General features: G+C 37.1%; 1 protein-coding gene across 3 annotated transcripts in view; it reads right to left on the reverse strand.

The window, feature by feature from the left end:
* TASP1 (taspase 1) overlaps positions 1 to 25,363 on the reverse strand; it is a 79,422-nt gene that overhangs the window by 46,486 nt on the left and 7,573 nt on the right. For 2 of the 3 annotated variants that reach the window (XM_063152538.1, XM_063152537.1), the window contains exons 5-8: positions 18,205 to 18,325; positions 16,917 to 17,001; positions 11,247 to 11,326; positions 764 to 870 (exon numbers count right to left, since the gene is read on the reverse strand). In XM_063152538.1, coding sequence (XP_063008608.1) covers positions 764 to 870; positions 11,247 to 11,326; positions 16,917 to 17,001; positions 18,205 to 18,325 — 393 coding nt within the window. The remainder of the gene's footprint in view (positions 1 to 763; positions 871 to 11,246; positions 11,327 to 16,916; positions 17,002 to 18,204; positions 18,326 to 25,363) is intronic. The other variant, XM_063152539.1, reaches the window with a different exon arrangement.

The raw sequence follows: 25,363 nt of genomic DNA on the forward strand, positions 1-25,363 counted from the left end.
AAGAAAACATCTTATCTACGAACACAGATGCAAATTGCCTAATTTATCACTATTTGCCTTTGCAGACTACAGAGAATACACTTCTTCTAATAATTCTCTGGGATTTATACCTTATTTAGATCAATATATGTAACTATGCAGTGATCAGACAGCAATGCCCACAGGCCCCAAATAAAGCACAGGCATTCAATTTAATGACCCATACTTTGATACTCAACATCAAACACAAATACTGTGAATGACATTCTCACAGTTTACCAAAGCTCTACATTTAAACTAAGAATGAGGGGAACAGAGGGAATCCCTGGTAGTTTTGTAGCACAGGTAATATGGGCCAGGTCAATGCCAGATGCATGCACAGATGCACATGTTTACCTACCTGATATTTCAAATTTCACCAATTCCAGTTCCATAATGCAGTGTGCTCAGGAGACATTAAAAAGTGGGAAACAGTGACAGAGATCGCAAGCTAAAGAAAATGTTTTGGTAAATAATTATCTGTTTGTATTTACATTTGTTGTATTTCCAGTTCAAAATGAGCAAAATATTTTTCTTAGCACAAGCAAGATATAAAGTGAGGGTTTGGTTTCCAAATAGCAAGGCAGAAAGTTTTAACTGCACTAAGTTTTCATTATATCATCTAAACACTAGGATGGACAAGGAGAACAGGCTTCTGAGGCTACATCAGTCTTGTAAGACATCAAGTTTATTAGCAGTCAGCTGTAAGTTTAGGACAACACAAGAATTTGAAACAAGAGCTAACCTTTTCATTTGATTGTCTTCTTTTCTTTAGTTGAATGAGATCTGTTTCCACCTTTTCGGCCAACTCCAGCTTCCTCTTGTTCCTCTTAAAAGCTGCTAAACTAAACCCTATAAAAATAGTTCAAAAGCATGTAACTAAGTAAAATTTACTTATTTGAAGCAAATATTGATAAGTTGACATTTTGAAGGATACATCCCCCACTTCTTTACTGATGCAAAAATGCATCAATAAAAAGCCAAAAACTAAGTATTCAAGTTTCAGTACAAGTTGTTCACATCTTTTCCTAGAAGTTCTACTACTGTTCAGCAAAAGTGATGAGTAAAATATCTGGTAGAAACACAGCATGAACACATGGAAGCTGGTCTAAATATCTTTGGCAATGAAGCAGCACTGCACAGAAGAGAACAGAGTAAGTGCCTTGTGTTAAAATTGTTTTTGACTGCTGACAAGTAAATAGATACCATGTGAGCTCATTCTGATAGCCATGAAATTAGGTTACTATTTTATTACCTTAATCACATATCTGTATGTTTACCCACATATTTCAAGCCACACACAAGTCTAGCAGTAGTTTATGCTACATAATCCAACACAGTCTAAAGACCACCTAGGTCTCAAGAAGACAAACATCTACTTTCCTCATCTAAGCCCTACATTCAGAAAGGAAGTGCTCTCTAAAGTGGACTAAAAAATAAAATTGTTATGCTTAAGAGACCAAAATTACATGTTCCCATTTTAGAAGTTTCATTTCATGAAAAAATTGCAGATATTGACATATTTAGTTTAAATTAGTTTTGACTCAATATCATCCCCAGGCTGTTTTAACATCCTCTGTAAAATGTGAAGAGGTGTGGAGAAAATGTCTTTTGTCACTTGTTTAACCACACAAAATCAAGCTATTGGGAGAACAGAGCAATTTGAATCTTACTTATACAAGTACGTCACAAATTCAATGAAAACTAAAAAGCACAGGTTTTTTTTTTTTTTATAAACTTCATTTTAAATGAAATTCTGAACCTAGTTACAACACTATTATTCAGAAGACTGGAACAGTTACATGAAGTCTAGTAATAAGCTCAATATTGCAGAGCCAATGGAACCCAGAGCTTTCATTTACAATTCTCACAAAGTACACAGACAGTGAGCATTTTACTTTGAAACTTCTCCACACAGGTGTCAAATTCACCTAGTGAACTCTCTTTTAATCATGATTTTAAGTATATAAAACTGGACCTTAATGTACACACAGCTAGTTATAGTTAGTTCAAGTATATAACTCAGAAAGTAGTGAGAAAGCTGGCATTTCTCCCCAAAAACCTAATGAATACCAGTTCTTTAAAGATGTAAACTCATATTAATCAGCCATCACCAAGAAAGTAATTCATTCCACTATACAGGGCTGATTAATGCAGACAACACATTTCTATGTTTGAAATGAGGATAAAGAGGTAAAACCTGAATACTTGATAAGAGGGAGCAGACAAAGAACCATTTTAGTCAAATACTAATTGGCAGTAGGAAGAAACAAACTAAAAATCTCTCACAGATCAAGAACTTTGAAAACAGAAGTGCCCCAAAAGAAATTAAGCCAGCAGATTGTTCTTAAAGAGAATTTTTAAACAGGAGAACTTGGAAGTTGACACAAGTTCACCAAGCACAGCAAATACCTATGGGCAGAGCCATTTGGGGTGAGTAAGAATGGTGCTGGCCTTGGTATTCCTCAAAAGCAGGATAAATATGCCTAAACCTGTTACCTGCTGCTGCCACTGCCTCCTGCCAAGCTAGAAAAACATGGACCTAGAGAGGCAAAAGGGTGCAGGAGCCCACACATGCAAACTTGAACAGGTTCCTTGTACCTCAGAGCCCAATGCCAGCAGTGTCCTGAAACCTCCTGCAGTATTTGCATCTTCACCAGCTCAAACACAGGCACAAAAATCTCATCAAATTCACACAACACATGGACTAGGTCCAAGCTGCCCTGCCAGCTGCACAGAGTGCTGCTATACGGCCTCTCAGGATCTCCACCTTGGTAGCATATTTATCCTGCCATTTTTCCACAACACACAAAATTCTCCAAGCTTGAGAGATGTTTCATTCACTTAAGACTGCAATGTCTAGCTAAGCAACTAATTTTCAGAGGTTACCCTGTGCCTTAAGATAGTTTGTCTTTTCAAAACAGGAAAAAAATCTGAAGATTTATTCTGAGTGATCTGAATGTTAACACTAACTTCTCATCTGCATTGTTAATTCAAAGTGGTATCAGTAAGTTGAGAAATATGGGGTAGAAAAAACATCATTATGAACAAAGTATACATCTCTTGGGCCATGTCAGACAGACAGATGAAGACACCTTTCTAGCAGCACTTAATGATGTAGCTTGGAAGAGATATTAGGAGGTTGTGGAGTCCAATCTCCAAAAAACTCAAATCCAGTTTAAAAGGATTTGTCAGATTCTGAGTATTTTCAACAATGGAGATTTCACAACTCCTCTGGGCCTCTGCATCATTATTTGATCAACCTCAGGTTTAAATAAATAAGGTATTAATTCATACTCTTCAGTTTTGTTCAGTTTACCATGAAATCTCATACCTTTCATACCTGTGAGGGAAAGTCAGTCTAGTCAGACATCCAAAGAAGGGAAATTCTTGTGCTCAGGCTACATTGAACTTCAAAACAGTTATTAGGATTAATTTTTACATCAAAGGTGAAGGTTTTGTTTTAGCAAGGATTCATGAATAACAGCCTTTCATTATTTAAGGAAAATAATTACTAGCAGTAATTATCAATTCTTCTTAGCAGGACAAGCCAGCTAATACCTCCAAAGTGACCAAATAGCCATGAAATAAAGGACCAGGTTACAACTCAAAACCTGGCAATTTTTTCCTCTGATAGTTTTATGTCCAACTTCATTTTAAAAGAAGTCTTGACTCTTACTTTAATCTTAAATTTAGGGGTTTTTTTTCTCCCCAGAATAAGGGAATAAAGAATAAGCAAGTGACAGGCTGCCTGCCCTCAGTTTATTCCTGCCTTCATGATGTTCTATCTATGTAAAACCACTACAAATGCCGTTAAAATGAACAGTACTCTCACTGCTTCATCTTGGTCTGCTAGGGACAAAAGAAACTGAGGAACACAAGCGAGCTCCAAACTACACACATGAAAGATGAAACCAGAGTTTCCTGAAAACACCCTCAAAGTTTGGTCCTTGACAAAGAACACACTAAAACATCAAATTAAAACATTCCATGAACTAAAATACAATCCAGGATTCAAGCATGCTTGGTTAACAACACACACAACATGGAAAAACAACCCACAAAAAATTTTTTTTGCAAATAAGTGCTACAGACAGAAAGAAAACACCTACACACAATTTGAGTTCATAATTCACATTAAATCTAAAACAAAACCTCAACTTTGTGGTGCAAGGACACTACAAAATTTCATTTGTCCTTAATGACAGTATAAAAACCACTCTCACCTTCTCCAACCAGACAGTGCATTCCAAGCTTGAGAAAAGGAAAGGGTCACAACACAGTGATGAAGACAGGAATGTTTTCCTAAAACAAATGCAATATAGCTACATCAGCCTGATGTTGCCTGGGTCAAGGAGGAAGAGAAGAGCAAGAGAAGCAAAGTTTACTGACTGGGGAGAAAGCTAGGAAGAGGGGTAAGGGAGCTGAATTAGCTTGAATAAGTTTTGGTGGTGGTTGTTGGTACTGTTGTTGAAATCTATGGAAAGGTATTTAGTAAAATGTCCTTTGATTTCGCTCAAGAACTTAAAAGTTTAGATGTAATTCAAAAATGTACTTTCAGATAAAATCCCTGGCAATTAATACCCTACCCAGTAACAGCATGGGCACTCCACATCATGCCTAGAAGAATTGAGTCTTGGGAGTACAACCAGCCCATCTCTTCTGCTCCCTCATTTATGCACCTACTGGCATAAATAGAACTGCCTCTGAGCTGCTGGGAGAGGAAGGAAAAAAAAAAAAATTTAAAGCCCCACTGCTTACAAAATTACTGTTCTTGTTTAAAAGTCATTTTAGCAGGTCTCATCCAGACTAAAGACTCAATGAGTGACAACTGTAGCACATCAGTACCAAAGTATTATAAATAAATCCAACCTCATTTACAGCATTTACCACACATCTCTGCTCTTCTGGAACAAATGATCTTCAAGGACCTGGAGACACCATCCTAATCATCCACATTCTCCCTTCAGCCCCCAAGGTACCAACATGAGCAGCCCACATGGACTCTGCAATTTGGTGCAACTGTGCCAGACAGGGGAAGCTCTGGTAGAATATTTGGTCACAGCAGAGCTGAGACAAGTGTGGGGGTTGGCCTGGGACAAGGTTCAGTGAGGCTTAGCCTGGGACAAGGTTCAGTGGCTGAGCACAGAACAGTAGAAGAAGCTCCTGCTCAACACCACAGGCCTGCAGGAGAGGTTGGCATTAGTGGATGTGGTATCAGAACATGCACTTGATAATATTTATCTGTAAGTGCAGCAGAAAAGTCTGACAGGCTCATTTGCTCAAAGCTAAGACTGCTGTGGATGTTCAACAGGTTCTGATGTTCCTGGATACCCCACTGAGAAAAGGCCACAGGATCTCCATTACATAGTTAATTAGCCCAAGATTAATCTCCTAAACTATTACTGCTAGACAACAAATACACCTTTTTTACATACTTTTTTCATCATTATCACCACCTAACAAGGAGATGAGAAAGTAATTTTCAGCAAGCAGGTCAGTGGAAGAGATTATTAATCTCTGGCTAATGATGAAGACATTCATCTGTGCCACTTGTTTGCCATAAGATTTCCACATTCTTTACCCACATCCTGTACTCTGATCATTCCCTTAACTCCTTTAACCATTATACTATGTACAGGTAAAAATTTCATCAAAAATATTGGCAGTTCTATAAGGTAACGATACTATGACTAAGTAAATGAAACACAACTGTATTTCCCATTCTACACAGCTCTTCAGAAGTTACTCTTAGTCACCTTTCACAGCCCATTAGAAATGGTTCAGAGAACACAGGCATATGAAAAGCAGAGTTGTCCTACACATGGAGTCCTTGAAACTACTGAATTGTACATACAGACTTAAATATAACACTAAGGGCACCTTTTCATTTGTTTAATATTGGTACAATTGATACACCTCTATCTAGATGTTAATCCTAGCCCTTATGTACCCTAAACAGGCCCTCAGATGACAGGCTGTTTATCAGAATACAATTAATTTCTTGCCCAAAGTTAACGCAAAACATTTTCACTACAAAGTCCGTGTTTCCTTAAAATCCCCATGCTTTTATAAGCCACGTATATTCCCTTATTTATTTTCAGCAAGGCTGAAAATTTGGAAAATGGCTATGTGAATAACTACATTTTCAAACAGAGGAAGGAAATACATATTTTTAGCACCACTAAATGACAAATCAAGTTCAGGACAATATTCAAACCTTCCTGGTTACAGTGGTGGAACAGCAAGCTGGGAACACAAACTCCAAATACCAACCTGCAATCACACACATTGCAAATTATTCTGCAACTAAATATTACACAACCTGGAAGTGTTCAGCAATCCTTGCTTAAAATCAAACTATAAACTGAAAATACTACAAAAACCCCAAGAATATTTTCAAATCTTTGAAGGAGAGATAGAGCTCTGACCAATCATATAGCACCCCCTGGCAGACAGTGCTTAGAGTCAGCTGGCAGAAACTCTGCAATTTATCTTTCTATTCCATATTAAAAGAGAATGCAACTATTGAAGAAGAGAATTAAAAAGGACTATATTAACAAATGAGTTAACCCACAGAAATTCAAATGATCTTGTGAAGAATTCTGTTGAGCAGTTGCTAAAATAAATGACAAATTCCAACAGGAAGATGAAAAATTCTTCTTAACAAAGCTATTTTAAATGACAGATTAACACCACTTAGGCTTGTGTTGGGACTAAAAGACTACTAGAGATAACTTCCATGTTGCCATACTCTGACAGAAACAGAAAAATGAATGGGGGGGGAAAAGGCATTTAAAAGCATATTTAAAATTCACCTATCTCTCAGAGCACTACTCTATAGATCTGCTCTTTACAACACAAACTCAGGGTAAACTGCTGCTGGACACAGCATTTCTTACTGCCTCCTGCAAGAATTCTTGTTTTTCATCAAGCAGCTTTGGAAGACTTTCATTCAAAGTGTCTTCTGGGCACTTCGGCTCAATCTTTTTCCTGGGTAACTTACAGCCATTCTCCTGGCTGCACTCAGCTGTTCAGATTTCAGAACAAAAAGTGACCCTACTGTCTCCAAATCCAGGGAAGATTTACATCATGTATTCAGATTACCAAGCTTCCTAACCAAATGTCCAGAACACTTGAGTTGATCTCCAAATCTTTCATCCTCCCCTTAAAAACAAAGGAAACATGGTCTGAGCCACTGACCTGAGCCACTGCCTGAAATTCATAGCACAGTTCCAGCAATACAGCAAGTGTTTTTCTCAATACAATAATAATGAAGTAATGAGAGAACTGGGAGTGAGATTTGGGGTTTTGGAGGAGAGGCAGGCAATACTGGTGGTCAGGGAGACACACAGTGTCACTAGAACAGTCTGCCTTACACTCATCCAGAAAAGACTCTCCCTCATTAAAGAATCCAAGCAGCCATAAGCTAAAACAGGAATTTCCATGCATGCATACAGTTTGAAAAAAATAAAGTACAAGTAAAGAAATGGTCTGTTACAAGTAGAATTTCAAACCAACCCATAGCAGCCCTGAGTCTATTGAACAAGATGTGATTTTACTGATAACATGAAGTTATTCAAGGTAATTTGAGAATTTGACTGAAGAAGGATTCTGAGTAGGATTCTGACAATGAAGTAGCAGTTTTTATTCAGCAAGTCTCAAAATAATGACAATGAGGTAACTCATAGTTGTAAAGGTTTTTGCAGGTGCTGGAAACTAATATGGGTTCAAAAGGAAACAAACATTTCATGTCAGAAAATGTCACTGTTTACTTTCCATGTATGCAGGAGTCACTAAAATATCCAGAATTTAGAGTCTGGAATAATGTAAGGGATAGGGGAAGGAAAGCAAATACTTGCTCTCTTCTTGCATTCTTCCTTAAGCATCTTCTTTATGGCTACTCTTGAACTGCAGTTCACAAGTAATGTGGATCCACTGCTGCTATTTTTGTTCTTTTATAAGAACAAAATTATATTTTTGTTCTTATATTATTCCCTGAGGTGCTTACAGTCACTTCCACATGGTCAGAGTTACAAGTTTGCTGCATGAGGAGGTGCCTTCCATCTCTTTCCCTTGGAAGACTTAACATTGCAAGCAAATGCAAGATGCTGTCTCATCTTACACCATGTTATCTTTGTCAAAGATAATTTACATCTATTATAGGCTGATTTGATAATTTCAAATAGAAGTTTGGTTATTCCTAGTGCAGGCACAGATATTGGCAGTTGAGGATGGACCTCAAACTTACGTTGCATATTTTAAGTGTACTTTGGATATTTTTAAGAGACTCCAATGTACAGTAATTCAGCACTTCTAAACTGTAATTACCCCTAAACTCTTGGATTACACTGTCAAAGCAGTCTCTCTAGGATAAGCCTGCATGGGCTCTGTACTGGCAGCCTCTAGTTTGGGCAGGGATTAACAAATCCAGATTCCTTGCAGACTGTGGGCAATACAGACAGATCACATTTCAGGTGTTTGGTTTTTTTTAAAAGCACCTACTTCGTACACTGCAAAGTCACCAGATTTCTACAAATGGTACAAATCCCATTTCCTCACACACTCGACAAACCAAAGAAGACAAAGCATGTGAGCCTTGACAAAACCTTAATGTAATTCAGCAAGTAACATGGTTTAGAACATGCTTCCAGTTTGGTGCTTAGACACTTTGATAGTTCTGAGAGAAATCTGGAGTATGACCACAAAGCAGATTGTGACTCTTTCTTTGATACTGATCCCAGGGCAGCTCCATCCCTGCAAACCAATCCCCCAGCCTTACTGACACCAGCTAGAACATTCTCATCTCATCTCAGGTCCAAGAAAAAGGAGACAGAATAAGACAACTTCAAAAATATATTTTCCATGTGCAGCACAGAGAAGCCAAAACATGCACACAGTTCTCCCTGCCAATATTTACTGCAAGTACACATCTAAATTTGGATTAGAGGCTTTTGGAGGAGATTTGGTTTTTTGGAAATAAGTTACTAAAGATATTTTCCTGATGTTTGGCAATTAGTGCAGTTCTTTCTTTTACAGAGCTATTCAGAAGATATGTGATGTTTACTTAATTTACCCCCAGTTCTCCATGCAAACTTCACAAAGCAATGGTAGCAAGCACAATCAAAAAAGTCTCTCTTTTTTTGAAGATTGGCACATTATTTAACAAAACAGGTGACTTCAGATGAGATCTCTTTGTGGCTGCTTGGAAACAACATCTATTTGATTGTTTCTTAAGCATATCTAACTTTCCTTTCCATGGTAACATTGGATAAATTTATTTTGGATTCTTAAATGTTACCTGTGAGTTGCCAATTTCTTTTCACTTGTAACAATCCCATTTTCCAATCCCACTGACCAGAGGTCAATGAAGTACAAGATTTACTTAGCTAAGGACTGGGACAGCAATCAGTTTAACATTTTCTGGAACTGATTCTTCAGGTTCTTGTTTACTCTTGCATTGTTTTTTACAAAGGGAAAAAAACCCCAGATGTACTAGCATTAATAACTATACTGCAAAATTCTCTTGTCAGTTCTGGTTGCTTCAACTGTTTTATTGCAAATTGTTTTACTAAATAGAAGTATGCTGAATATACTGCAGAGACAAAATGCAAGTAGTGGTCTATTGGAGCAGGATTGTGAAAATCCATTGGCTGGGATTATTTTTCTGATGTTTTTCCAATATAAATTCATAGTATGGATTAGGCCAACCAAACTAGCAGTGGCCATCCTTATTTTTAAACTGTAATGTGCATATTTGTTCTGACTTGGGTACATTGTAGCTAGCAAATGTATCATCTGGCAATTAATGTCACAATCAAAACACACTGGTACTAGAAACACTTGAAATCTGTGCATGCAAACAGAATTAATCAAGGCACCTTCTTTGTGAAGTATCTCCTGCATGTAAGTAGCAACTGCTTCCCTAAAAAGAAAAAAAAAAAAGAAAGAAAAAAAAAAAAAAAAAAAAAAAGGCAACCTTCCTCCCCCCCAAAAAAACTTTAAAGCATTTAGTGGTTTTACTCTTTCTAGAGCCACAGAAATAAAGGTGTTCTGCTCAACTCAACACTAGAGTAGTTCTGCAAATGCTGCTTTGGAAAGCAGCTAGAGCAAAAGTTTGTCACGTGGAGCTAGAGATCAAAACTTTCTGTTCGAAATTAAATGTGTCATGAATACATGTGAAAATCAGTACAATCAAATAAAACACTGCCACTGTTTCTGGGGTTACACTTCAGCACTGAGCATCAACAATTCTGAGCTGCAGTTGCTAGCTATTTATCTACATTTAAAATTAGATCCAATAAAAGGCCCAATAAATAATGGGAGCCCTGGGTTTCAACCTCTGATCTAGGGACGGGTCAGGTATTTGAAGGAGCAGTACAGTTTACCATAAAATAAACATTCCTAATCTTCTGTGTTCTCCTTCTTTGGACACTAATTTCTGATTTTTTTCCTGCACAACCTCAACAGGCAGCACAGGGCATGTTCTCACCTAAAACAAACTACAGACTGGTAGTTTTGGCACTTTGCAAAAGGGAAGAGTGCTGAAGAAGAGAAGGAAGAGAACCACATCCTCCTTTCCATGGGTAAGTGCATTCATTTTTAGCCTAGTTCATAGATGATGTATCAATATAACAAGCACTTTTTTTTAAAGACAAGAAGCTTTTCTAAGAAACTAGGGTTAATATACAGTATAGTTCAAGTCTGTTTTCCAGACTGGGTTATTCTATCAGATCAGGTGAAGTCCCAGGTTAAAATAAAAGGCAAATTACTTTGACAGCTTTTTTAGACAAGAGCAGTTCTGAACAAAGACCCAGAGATGGGTGTAACTGCACAATCTCAGAGACAAACTGGCACCTGCTGAATTTTGATACACAGCTAGTTGGTGCTGTTAGGATCCAAGATGGATCACAACTGGAGACTTGCAGGACTAAGCTTTTAAAGAGCCTACATTTTAGTTAAAAAGAAGTCCATCATTGGATTTAGTCCTAGAATCACAGAATCACTTAAATGAGATGTTGCTAAAATGCAGCTAAAGTAATAGTTGACAATTTTTTCTATTTAGATACTTATCAGAAAATTAGTAAACTTAAACAACCCTTATAGACCATAACACCACAAGCTAGCTGAACGTTAAGAACAATGAAATGATGCACACCTCAAAAGATGAGGCACCATTTAAAGTTACTCTGTCCTGTTCTTCCTACTGACACCACCAGTTTACTCACTTGTAGCCATGATACCTGGAGGACATGCTGGTATCCCGTGATCAACTGCCCATCTGTAAGCTCCTTCACCAACTAAAAAGCTAGGAGACACAGAAGAGGGAGTTTAAACAAAACCATATAACAAATCCCCCTTTGCTTGCAATTATTTTTTTCTACCTGGTTTGGTCAATTTTAAATCATAAGCTGTCTATATTTCACAGGACTGTCTGCTATTAATTACATTTGGCAAGCTTATGTAGTTTCATTAAAAGATTATGCAGCTCTGACATTAAATTTATTACTGGACAAAACCAAGTGCTAATAAATTTGAAATTCAATACAAAATCAGCTTTCAACTGCAGCTAAAACAGGACACAGCTGTCTCAAATCTTGCTGTCTATAACAACTTAGCAAGATCCTGAAGACCAAAAGCATGGGATGAGAAAGGTGAGAATGGTATTTCTAGTAAAGCCAGTCAGTGCCAAAGGAATACCAAGCAGTATTTTGAGAAGCAAAACAAGCTAAAAACTAACTTTATTTAGAAGGATTAAGGTCTATTTCATGGAGTTTTATCAATCATTTGCAAATGAGATTAGCCCACTAAATATTAAATAGACTTGTAAAAAGACTCCATCCATCTGAGAAGTTGTTTTCTAGTCAGTACTGAACACTTTACACCATAGTGAGACAGTACACACTGCTGTGACAACAAACAAGAACAAAAAATATACACACACATGGAACTTCTGGGGATAGAAGAAAAAGCAAACCTCATGTTGTTTCCCCTTAGAGAAATTAGTCTTATTGCCAACAAAAAGTGTATATAGTAGCTAGAAATGAGACACTTTAATAAAGCTGCTGTGCAAGACAATAAAGGACAACTACTTCCAATCTTATTTCCAAATTGGACAATGAAGTTAAGAACAACACAACTGCCTAATGGAGACCAAAAGCAAAGACTAAGAATTCTCAGCAAATTGAAATGCCAGAGTTAAGAAGATGAGTCTAAAGAAGCTATTCCAGTTACAAACTGGTCCCTGGGGCTATGCAGTTCTCAGTTTCTGAGAATACTACTGATATAGCAAATTTGTTGGCATTAATGCTGCTGCAAGTTTTCTTAAGAGTGCTATATCCAACATCAAGCTTTCATTATATAGTATTTTGTGGTGGTATTTTCTATCTTCTATATGATTTAACCAATCCAAGAGGCATGCCCAGTCTTTCTTTACTGAAGTCTCAAAAAAGGTTGATTTAAATGAGAATTTGAATTGTTAAATACATATTTCTTACCATTGTTAGTGCAGCTTCAGGTAAGAATTGTTAACATTGCAAGATACTGCAGGATAAGTTGTTGGGGACTTTGGCAGAACTCAAGCATCTACTGTTACGTAAGTTAGTGCTCAAGAAACAACCTGGCACTGACACATAACATAAAAAAACTTTCAATATTACCAGAAAAAGGTATGCCAACTGCAGCCAAACCTAGTTTAGTAGTATTCTTCATTTTCTAAAAGAATGTGGGTTTGGTGTTTATTTTTGGGAAGTAAATAAGTACTTTTCAATAAAATAATTTACACAGAGAGAAAGGTTAAATGGGAGAACATCAAATTCAACACTGGGAGTTGATTTATGGTAACTCAAGCATAGGTCAGTCACAAATACTGTGTTTTACAAGGAGCTTCACAGCTGCCTTTTTAAATACTTAGTACCAGAGAATGTCACTAATATTTCATGAAGAGTGAAAAAAAGCACTCAAGAGTGTCTCCTAACTCATGTGATGTGACTTTTAGTTTGTTCACATTTCCTTAATCCTTAGATTCCTTTCCCTCCCAGAACACATACAGTTTTAGTTCCAAAGAGTCTTTAAATCAGAGCAGAAAACCAATTGAGGCTCCATATCATCCACCTTTTTTAAGCAGTTCAGTTTGGATCTTTAAAGGACACCATAACCACAGAAAAGTTGAAATAAACTGTTTACAAGACAAACAGCATCAGGATCTCAATGCTTTGTTGTCTGCACATAAAAACCAAACTACCACCAAGCTTGATTTATTGGGGGAGAGGGAAGAAGGAATAAAGCCAGTGCACTATAGAAAGCAGTCAAAACCACCCCAAGTTTCAAAAGCCTTCAGGCTAATTCAAAATACAACCTTCCAAAGGGAGGGGAAAAACAAATACATAAACAAAGGATGAATGAGTTTATTCTCTGCTATTCTGAAAGCTGGGTCTGCATAAACAGGACATAAAGATCTTTCATGCAAATATATCAGACAAAGTACTCTGTAGTTCTTACAGGCTCAGAACAGAAGATGAAAACACCCTCCCAGCAAGGAGGTGCTGCTCAATGTGCTTCCCAGTTCCAGGCACACTAGGCCATATTAATAGAAAATATAAGTAAAGGCCTCTAAAATAGTCTTTTTAGGCAATTTTCTCCAAAAACATGATTATGCTGGTGCTGAATACTCCAAACAGGGCCATTTAATATGGCTGTAGGGAAACAGGCTGCTCCAAGCTAAACAGAAATGTCAGAAGGTTTGGGTGATGGTCAAGGTGATCTGCATGGTAATAAATACACTTTGTAACATTTTATCATAAAATGTAGCAATCACTCTGAAATCAGTGCTACAAAGAAGAAATTGTTAAGAAATACAGAGCAGGGATAAAAGGTGGTGTGCCTTCATTCCTCCTGGGAACTCTGACTAGGCACTGCCCTACTAGTTACACAATGTTTGTACCCTGTACATAAACAGGGTAAAGCTGTGCAGAAACTACAAATCTTTGTATATCCCAAGGGGAAACTTAAGAAGGAATTCTTTCCCATGTAGTTATTACTGAGAAAGGGATATGAACACGGAGTTAATGGCAGTACTACTAATGAGTTCTAAGAAAGGAGATATTTAGGTGCATTTGTGCTGTACTGCAAATCTTACATTTAAGAGCAGACAGATGTAAAGAAGCCTCTTTCCCTTAGGTCAAGATTTCACAGTGGTAAACAGAAAATCTTCAAGCTTCTTACTACAAAACATCTAATCCATTACTCTGTGCTCAAACACCACTTCCAAAGGTTCATCCAGTTTGTAACCATGCAATTACAAAAGTACTTTCTTTTGTAAAAGTTACACAAGGAACAGGAATATGTTACAGGAGATTATGCAATATTACATAATATTGCATAGTTAAATATGCAATTAGTTAAATATTTTCTGTCCCTTCATCAGAGCAAGTCCTGACAACACCAAGCTGAATAAAGTATGACAGAAAGATGTCAGGACCTCAGAGGTTTTAACAACTGCACCATGCATTCAGGGTTTCTCTAAACTTTATAAATTCTATTTGGATAGTGGGATTCTGTGTTTTAAATAACACAACAAGAGATTGATCCAGAAGGACACACTCTACAGAGCAATTTACAGCACTTTAGATACATCAGTTCAGGCACCTGATCCCTCCATCCCAAAAAGCTTACCATCTCTGAATAACTTAATTCATACTCATTGAAACTTCTCCTATGGAAAATCAGAAATATACCACTTTGAATTGGTTTTGAACTGCCACTATGAAAATGCTGCACAGGGGTAAACAGGCCAAGCAAACTATCCCCACTCTTCTTTTATAGTGAAAGAACTCTCCCTAATGCCACTTTTACTAACCTCACAGCTCCCGAATTTTTCCTGTTTGGTCATGTGCCAAGCATTTTTGGCAGAAAACATTAAGCTAGCTTAGATCATGCTATAGAAACAGTCTGTTCCATAGGTTTCTTTAAGCAGGTTCTTAGGCCAAGCAGTATCTGGAAGATGCCCCAACACACTACATGCCAATGAGAACCAAGATGAAAATCGTGGATCTTCACAATTAAAAATCACTTCCTAGGAATGCCAAAATATGGTTGATCTCTTCTCATTTGACTCTAAGTATTCCCAGCTTTGGCAGGAATACATTTCAGTCCCAAAACAATGTGTCATGCCAACCCCAGCCAGAAAGGCAAGACATGAAATCCTCCATTCCATCACCTTCAATGCACATGAAATTTATCATTCTGACCTTGGCACACCCTGTGTGTATAGAAGCATCCACCACAGCAAGCCCAAAGCCTAAACCATCATATCCCACTAGTACAGACTGTTTCCAGGGTAAAAAAATTGCCATAATAAAATGTGCATTCAAAATTCAGAAGGGGGAAAAGAGGAAATTAAAGTAAAAAAAATTTGTCAGGTAACCCAAGTGCACAATATTTGCACAATAAACTGCATGCCTTGGTTCCAAAGACAGCTCATCTCTCACCTTGAGATCTGAGCTACCCTGCCTTTAAAAGCATCTGCTAATCCTGCACAGTCCTCAAAAGATTTAGTTTTGCCCTTGGGGGCAAGAGGATATAGTTCCTTTTCCACTCAGTATTTTTAAAATAATAGCATCATAAACTAGGTCATAAAGTCACAGCATAACATCCAAGTGCTCTTCCTTACAATAATTCTAAACAACAGTGATGATACAAGTAAAGCAATCCCAAGAGCTTGCTCCTGTAGCTGACTTCAATAAAACTTCTGGAACACCAAAAAACACATTTCACACTCATTTCACATTCTAATGTAGCTCATTTTCTCCTGACAGCTAAAGAAATGAGCAGCTAACAGCTATTGAACATAAAATTCCTATTCTTTAGTAAACCTCTCCACAATTACTCTGTTCTTTATCCATTAAAGAAAAGTATTTAAAATGCAAAATCTGCCTGTTGATGGTTTGATTTCAAGGTGGCTTTTTTTGATCTATAGCTTTTTTTGCACATGACAGAACACTGAAATCCTCACTGTTTGCATTGGAATACTGCACCACCCAGCTATAGGCTGCTTGGCTGACTTTACAGAACACTACAGTCAGGAAAGTAAAGTGTGTAAATCTAATACTTACATCTTTTTAAACTACATAAATGCTGGTTTAATACTTTTGCAAATACTGACGACTAGTTGGCAAAGGGCAGCAAATTCTGCCACAGGTATGACAACTGATGATGGCAGTCAATGAATAGGAATAAATTATTCAAGTTCTCTACCTGCCAATTTAAACTGCTAATGAAAATAAGGTGTTTTAAGAGCAATCAACTCTGACACATGTCTTGGATTCTTTCCAAAGTGAGGCAGTAATATTTGGAGTTATTCTGTGTTTAATACTTACCTCTTGCATTTAAGTTTTAGGGACTGCTTGTTTTCATTTTGTTGTAAATACTATTAAATTTATCCTTAAAATAAGAGGAAGTTACTAAACGCTGCACATTTCCACAAAGCCACAAAGGCAGTAAAATAGGAAATTTTTTTCTGTAGTTACTAAAAACTGTTGCTTTTAGTTAAAGGTAGACAGAGGCAATGGCAGTAGATTTCCATTTCATCTTGATGTTTGTGGGTATTTTTCAAAAGGCTACAGTAACAAACATAAGCATTAAATATGACAACTGGAAATAATCAGACAGACAGAAACTATCACAAAATGATGTTGCCATCTATATCTAATACTTCTTTCCACTCAGTGCATAAGAAGTCTCAAGATGAGAGAACAAAGCTTAACTTCTTTTTAAAGACACACTATCACTGGTATGTAAAACAGCACCAGCCTTCCTGGGTGAGATAAAACCTTCAAACATTGCATATATGCAGTAGACATGAAAGACCAAAGGAAAGTCAAGCAGAACAAAGCAATTACCAAGGTGGAATTCTGCCAGCAGAGAGTTTCCCCTTCTGCCCTTCACACAACAACCTATTTGCAACCGAAACTGGATTCTTGATTCCTAAAAAAGAAAAATTAGCAAAAAAATGGGAACAAAACATTTTAAATACGTTAAATTTAAATATGCTAAATTTAAATTTGTTAAATTTAAAATTAAAATATTTTCCCTCATAGCACTATAGAGTTCATTTTGGCAGTGGATTCCTTTAATTTCTCAGATCCCTTTAATTTCCAAGGGTTTGTCAAGTAATTAAGAGACACCTTATGTTTCAATGTAGCAACAACATTTTCAGTTTTCCCTTCACATGCTGTTGGTAGTGACAAATCCTTCCAGTCAACAGCTCCCCCACTTTTTATTGAAAAGAAAGAACAAACCATATTGAAATAGGAGGAATGATCTCCTACCACAGAAATCTCATGTAAAATCTATTGTATCTAAGGGTCAAAGATGTTTATAAGCATTAATTTTTCCAGGTGAAATTCTCATTCGGATCTATCTGGCCAGAACAGAAATCACAGGACTCAGGTTTACCTGTCTCTCATTCTCAATTTCCTCCTTCCCCATGGTTGGAAGGATACATTTGTAACAAACAAGGCTTGAAACACTTAATTTTACTATTTATTTTAGATTTATATCTACATGAGGAAGCTATTACTACAGTTTAGAACTACTGTAGGATAAAGAACAAAACTTGAAATCTTGTCAGAAAAGCTGTTCAATAGTAACAGCTAAGGCTGTTCATATACTTAGAATGAAGCCTCAACAATCCCTCTTTGGGACTTTATATCTATATTTGTTTTACAGTGAAAGTTAAAACTAGAAAAAAGAGAGAAACACATTAGTTCTCATATTAAACAAGTCCCATATGCAAATAAATTGCCTGAGCAAAAAAAAAAAACCAAATAAAAAACCTAATTTAAACACTTGCAATACTTTTTAACAACTGCATTTTATTACAAAATTACCATTCTTCAAATTCATCTCAGCAAACTGAGTCCCACTGTGAATACGGTGTGGTATCACACAATTGTGCTACATCAAAGGATTATCAGTGAACTAATAAGACAACATGTTCCACAAAGAAATTAACACAAAGCAGCATTTCAGGGAGCAGGAATGCCTCCCCCCTTTTTTAAAGGAGCAAAATTTATTTAAACACAGCAGAATTTACAATGTGTCCCCCTTAAAATCAGTAACAAAAACCCCAAAATTGATCTTGGCACTTAAATCAGCAGTTAGCTTTATAATACATAATGAACATACCACTCAGTGCTCCAACAGCTCCAAAATTCAATGACTTTCCATCCATTATACTGGCATCACATTCTATCTCACCCAGAAGGTTTAGGTTAGATCCCAATCCTGCATTTGTAAAAGGAGAATCCTAAAAATAAGAATAGAACACTATAAGGCCACATCCATAAGAGACTAGATTTAAATCTCTGTGTAACTGATCTGATGGCACTGATCTTGGTGCAATGCAATTTCTTATTTTAGTAATTTAATCTTCCATAACAAAGACAAGGGAAATTTGAACAGAACATCTAAAATTACTACAATGGACAGCTGTCACCTCTGTAGGGTGTGATATATCTTAATTGTAATAATGCACTACTATAAAAACCAATCACATAATTAAAGATGATCACTTCTATGCAAGCAAAAGTCTCACAATACAAGTGGAAATCTCTCCCTCCCCCAAAGTACACTTGGCTTGGTATTTAACCCATCAAGTATCATTTAAATAACATTTTCTAATCACTGCACAGACCAGTCTCCCTTTGGAACTCCTAAGTATGACACTACAGCAAAACAGAACTGTCCTTTTTCTGAACATTCTAAGCCCATGACTAAAAACTCACTTTGTAAAATTCCCATCTGACCATTAGCACAGGGACTGTGGTCTGGAAGCTTCTTGACTAAAAACCAATTCCTATTTCATAGAAACCATGGAACAACATTTTAACAACATCATAAAGTTTTTTTGTTAACACCTTCTGTGGCTTTTAACAAACCCAAGTCTGCCCAAAAGTAAGTTCTGCATGCTAAAACTGAAGCCCATTTTTACCCTTCCATTTCATCAGAGCATCCCCATCCCCACTTTAAAACCACAAAATTTCAAAGTAGCACAGTTCAGCAGTCTCACTGCCAGCTCAATACAATCCCTCTTCTATATCCAAGCAATATAGGACAAAGAAATAATAGCTAAATCCAATTTCAGAGAGATGCTGCATGATTTTAGGGTTTCCTATGTTTAAATTACAACAGTGTAACAACCTGATGTGACAAAGAACAATGTTTGTCTAAATCACCTGTGTACTGTAGAAATATGAGATCTCATTTCACTGATGAATAGTAAAAGCTGAACCAGGAAACAAATTATTGGAAACAGCTCAAAGTTCTGTCGTACATTTAAAATTAACTGGATGGGTTTTGAACATTCAAATTTGCAATGAATTTGAAGAAATAAAAGAGGCGAGCACATAGAAATGAAAAACAAATCTGATGTCAGTTAGCTTTTATTAACTTTCAAATCAGCAAGCAGTGAGTAAATTCAAAATCTGTTCTGCAAGATGTTGATTCAAATTTACAGAGACACGCAAAGAGTTCTCAGCGTTTGAGCCACCAAAACACTATCTTTCTGAATAATACACTATCATGAAACTGGCCTTTATCTTCTGCTTTTTCCTTCTGAAGCAGCACAAGATTTTATCCCATTTTATCCCATATCACAACACTTGCAATTCACGGTGTATATTCATTTTGTTGTTTATTTTGACAGAAAAACCTCACAGCAAGTAAGTAAATTTGAAAAGATTTTAGGATAATGAAACCTTTAGAGTTTAGAGTGCACAAACAATTTTCTGTAGAAAGGGGATGGGTGGGGGAAAATATGTTTAGAAACAGATGACGGCCTTGAAAAGGCAGAAAACTCAGAGTAGCTGCTGGCTTAGCTGGCTTCATTGCTCCCCAGGCACTACAAATATGAAGAAAATTAAGTCAGTGAAGTTTAGGAAAAAAGAGAGCAGATAAGTAGTGGAAGGAATTGAAAGCAAACAGTGAAAGGTACTTGGAAGACACCAAAGGTACTTGGACACAAAGGTACTTGGAAGTAAAACCAGGAATGCTTAGGATGACCAATGCTTGCTCCTAGTGCTGTCCAAGCCCTCTGCCCCTGGGTCATCAGAGTGCAAAGACATATGAGTGGAGACAAATCTCTCATGTTCTGTTCCAAACTCAGGGCATTACACTTAAAAGAATTAGCAAAGAGCAAGAATGTTGTGCTCCACAGATTTGTCACTGCCAAAGCAGAGGCAGCTGTTTTCCTAAGAGTAGATGTCATGGCCAAATCCAGGGAGTCAGAAGGATCCACCAGAAAGAAGTCCTGGTAGCACTGTGCAGAATCCCTCTGCACTCAAGGTACAAAGGTCTCTGCTATCTGGTAAAGGTAATAATCAAAAGAGGCCAGGGAAAAAATACAGGATACAGAGTTCACTTTATTTCTAAGGAGCTGTATGTGCTACATGCTTTGGCATAGCACCTTCACTGCCACCACCTCAAGGATGCACCAAGATAATAATTTACTCAGAGGATCTAAGAACAAAGAGAATGTCACCTATTCCCCCCTACAGAATATCTATTAGAATACTACAGAAATTTTGATAAATAAGAACTCCACACAAAATTGCAGGTGTCTTTTTTGGTGGGGTAACTCTCACATTAGGACACAGAAGGAATCTCACACAAGTAACTTCTCCAGTAAAAAGAAATAAAGACCAAATTCCAAGCATCTGTTCAAACTTTCTGTGGAGTTTCAATTAGCTGTAGAATCAGATTGCATTCAATTAAGAAAACGGGCTTAGAATTCCTAAGAGGAAGATGGTTTAACTTCACACATCTGAAAGGCAAGCTAAAAACAGCTTTAGAGAAACTGGGTGTGAACCCATGGAATTTTTGATATCTACTTAAGTTTCTCTGAGGTGAGATAAAAGCCTTTGAAACAATATGGGGTCTTGTTTCCATTTATAAAAAAATGGAAACAAGACCTTCACACCTACTTCTATAAATAGGCAAAGACATGAAATACACCACACAAATACAATCTCTACTTGAAAACATGCATCTCTGCAAAGTTTGACCAGAAGATTTCAAGAGTCTGATATGCAAGTGGAAGAATATAATGTATGAACATTAAGGTGTATTTTGAAATGAAAATTCAAAACTTACAAGGAATGCAGAAACATTTAAACATGAAGAAGCATGAATGCCTTTAAAGAGGCAAGAAACAAACTGACCTAAGTGAAAGTCTCTTCATACCCTCAGACAGAAAAGTGCAGCACTGCAAGACCTGACTAGCATAAAATGGGGAAGAACCCAGCCAAAGAATGTGCCCAGGAAAAGGGAGAACAGGAAAAGAGAAAAAGGCATCTTCAGGAATATACTTTTATTTAAAACCACAGCAGCCATCAGCCTTTGTGTTTCTAAGGAAACTGAAAAAGACAAGTAAGCAAACCAAGCCTGAGCTTTGCAAGTTAACACAAGCATTGCCACCATAGAACACTAAGGAAGAAGAGAGAAAAGACAAACAAATGGCTATTCAAAGCATTTTAACAAAATGTAACTCTTCAGTCACGTGCAAAACACTAGACTTCATGGCAAGGACTCCACAAAGTGTCTCTAACTTACCATGCAAACCTGTAGCAAAAGAGGTAAGAAAGCTTTAAGACGTGAAATAAGAGTTTTGTTTTCCCAAGTTACCCATCTTGCAAAAACTCTCAAGCTTCTGAGGGCATCATTTTTATTTACAGAATCCTTTTTACTTCAAAATGTATTTATAAATGTTCTGGCAGAAAATACAGGCATGCTGAAATTTCTAGCTGTGGTCAAAGTTGAAATGCTTGAAGATGTTACTCAGCTCTGTAACACATCTAGACAAACAGTTAAAATGCTTGGTTTTCAATGAACATGAAAGAACATTCCATCCATCTTTGATACAGTTTTGGCCATGGCTTATTTGCAACTTCTAAAACAAACACAAAGTCTACAGGCACTTCTTTCCACAGACTGTAATTTTAGAAGTTATTTTTCCGTGAGAATTTCATGACAATCAATAATCTATGAGAATGAGTCACATCCCTTTCAATTACATGAGCAAAAATGTTGTTAGACAACACTTCTGTCACAAATTACTGTTGCTCACTCTGCAGCAAAGCATCTTAGTCATGCTTTTAATTGGAATTAACAACTTCCAGTTCATTACCCATTAGAAGTTCATCTATGGTGACTGCCTTAATACAACAAGGATGCTTCTCCTTGAAAGAGAAATCCTTGGGACTAAGACTGTATATTCAAAAGTCCTAACTACTAGGAAAATAATAATAAAAAAAAAAACATAAAACAATTCTTCAAGAAAAAGGCTCTTTCACTACAAAACTTTGCTGACAACCATAGAAGCACACTGCTTGAGTGTAATAGGTCCAAAACATTCTTTGCGTGGATCCACAATAACAACATGCAAAATAAACTGAGCAACTTCAGTAGCAAGGAGATTGGAACCCAAAATGTGACATCTGCTTCCCCATCAATCATATTGACTCCCAATTCAAATGATGTTCATAAAGAATGTTCTACTAAAGTCAGATAAAGAAACAAGTAATCTACATACATATTAGTAAAGGATTACACTAAACTTAGAAACAATTTGAAATCTTCATCATTCTTTACATCCACTGTGTATTCCTAGCACCTGATCAGTAGATTTCATTAAGTGCTCTTTAGTCAAAGAAAAGCTTGAAATTGCTAATTTTCTCACAGCCACACAAAAATGCAAATCAACATGTGGTTTTGCTGACAACAGCACGTTTTAAGTGGGTTGTATGGGGTCTCCTCACCCAACAAAAAAAACCTGTTTAATAATTTCATCGTGTTTCAAGAAACATCCAGGCATCACATGGTGGCTGATAGCAAGAGTGCAAAAACTAACAGTACTGCAATAATGTCTCTGTGAAAGTAAACAGAGCAAATAATGAGTCTTATGAAATACCTTGTCCAGAGCATTTAATTACCAAAGGCTGACAGAGGTAACACATGCACTTGTTTCTCTGCAATACCAGAGTTCTCAAACTACAAAACATACCTGCCTTAATGACCTTATCAAATATAGCTGATGCATATGAAGACCAGCACAGCTGTTTTACCAATATATTCTGTGTCAGTCTTGTTCCTTTGCAAAAGAAATCCACCTTTTCCTCTAGTTAATACTACCATTATTATTGTATTCACAGAACAGCATTTCACTTGAGAGTTGCACAGTCCAACAAAGAAAGGATATTCTTTCTGCACTTAGAGCCTGGAAAAATAAAACACAGACAGCATACCACAAGCAAACTGTCAGCTTGCTCATAAAAGATCAAGAGCAACTCTTGTGCCTCAACTACTCTTTGAAGTGATGCCTTTTGGATGAGCTGCAATCCTCTGAACAGGAGTTCTGTAATTGAGCAGAACTGAGGAAAAAATTAATCTTTTGTGAGATTTCCATGAAAAGATTTGTGCCTTGCAAAGATTACAAATGTTTGGAATACAGCATTAAAAGTCTGAGAGAACAGTAAAAGTGATTAAATATTTCAGATAAACTCATGGCAATGATTCCTACAGAACCCAAAATATCAAGAAGTTACGGTCAGTATACTTTACAATGAAATCTGTTATCATTTAATACAATATTCTGTTGTTCTGTATCTTCAGTTGTGTTACAGGGAGACAAGAACACAAACAGTTTCACAAAGATTTTTGTTATTTATTTGCCAACTTCAAATGCTAAAACACAATGTTCATGCTAAACCTTAAACAAAAGGGAGTGACAGCTCACTAGAGACACCATCAACACAAACCTATATTTTTACTCATAAAATCATGCAAGTAATGAGAAAAACTATTCTGATTGCTTTGTCAACTTGCCACATGCAGTTTGTTTTCCACAGAGCAACAGAAAAACTACCAGTACCAAAGCAGAAAACACAGCTCCAGCAATGAGAGAGATGTCAGAAGGTAGTGCGCAGAACGAGGTATGAGCAGACACAAACTGTTCCATATTTTGGAAGCTGACAGTTTGACACTTGAGAGTTTCTAATACCAGATTCAAAAAACTGCAAACCACATTGTTTTCTGGTTTGGGTATAAATTTGACTTTCCCACAATGTAACTGTATAACTACTTTAAACTACAAGAAGGCCAAATCCCAAACTCAGTACTTCCAGTAACAGACAGAACCTTCAACTAAGAGATTATAGAAACCACTTAATGAATAAATGAAAGCAAATAATTGCATTAACTTAATTACATTAATTACATTGACTGCACTACAACCTGAGCAAAATAACATTTTATATTAAAAACAGGAAAAAGGAAAAAAAAGGTTTTGTGCAACAGAACACATAAAAATACTACCTAAGACAATTGCCAAACCAGAAAGGGGAATGATGGCAGGCATCAGCACAGTAGTAGCAAGACAGATAAGGAGAAAAAGGTTTCTGATTGGAGTAATTGGAAAAAACTTTTTCATCTTAGAGACATTGTTGTTATTATACTGCTAGAGTCCCATACCTTCTAGGTAGTATTCTCATGAGCATCTCTTCCCAGCAGTGTTGTTCCTGCTTCTTCATCAGGGCTCCTCCAAGGCTCTCCCTGACCAGCCAGCCCACCCCCTTTTATCCCAGTTATCTTCATCAGCCACAGCTGCTGCCCAATTAAGGCCATCACAGCTGCAGCCCATTTAGAACAACTAGGATTGGGGCAAGGCCACTTATACAATACATAGATTTTACTATGGCTCAAAGGCCACCTCTACTATATTTCCCCCTTTTCGTTTACTTACAAGAACAGATTTTACATAGACATATTTACATATTCTACAATACATACCTTTCACTGTGACTCAAAGGCCACCTGTATTTCCCCAACACAACACATATATTTTGCTTATGACTCAAAGGCCATTTACAACTCATATTACAATACATACATTTTCCCATAACTCAAAGGCCATTTACAACACACACAGCTCCTTGCTCAAAGGCCATATTCTCAAAGCTCCTGGCTGTCACAGCTCCTCAACTCAAAGGCCATGCTCTTCTACAGCTCTCAGCTGTCCTATCCTCCATTGTTTTTGTTACATTTCTAGAGCCCCAGCTCTCAGGCTGCCACAGCCCTTGGCTGTCCTATCTTCTATCACATCGGGGTCACCACTTGTTATCATATTTCTAGAGTCCCATACCTTCTGGATGGTTTTCTCACAAGCAGCTCTTCACAGCAGTGCTGCTCCTGCTAGTTCATCAGGGCTCCTCCAAGGCTCACCTTGACTAGCCAACCCACCCCCTTTTACCCCAGTTATCTTCATTAGCCACAGCTGCTGCCCAGTTAAGGC

Source organism: Melospiza melodia, chromosome 3 (genome assembly GCF_035770615.1).
Source record: "Melospiza melodia melodia isolate bMelMel2 chromosome 3, bMelMel2.pri, whole genome shotgun sequence".
Taxonomy (NCBI): Eukaryota; Metazoa; Chordata; class Aves; order Passeriformes; family Passerellidae; genus Melospiza; species Melospiza melodia.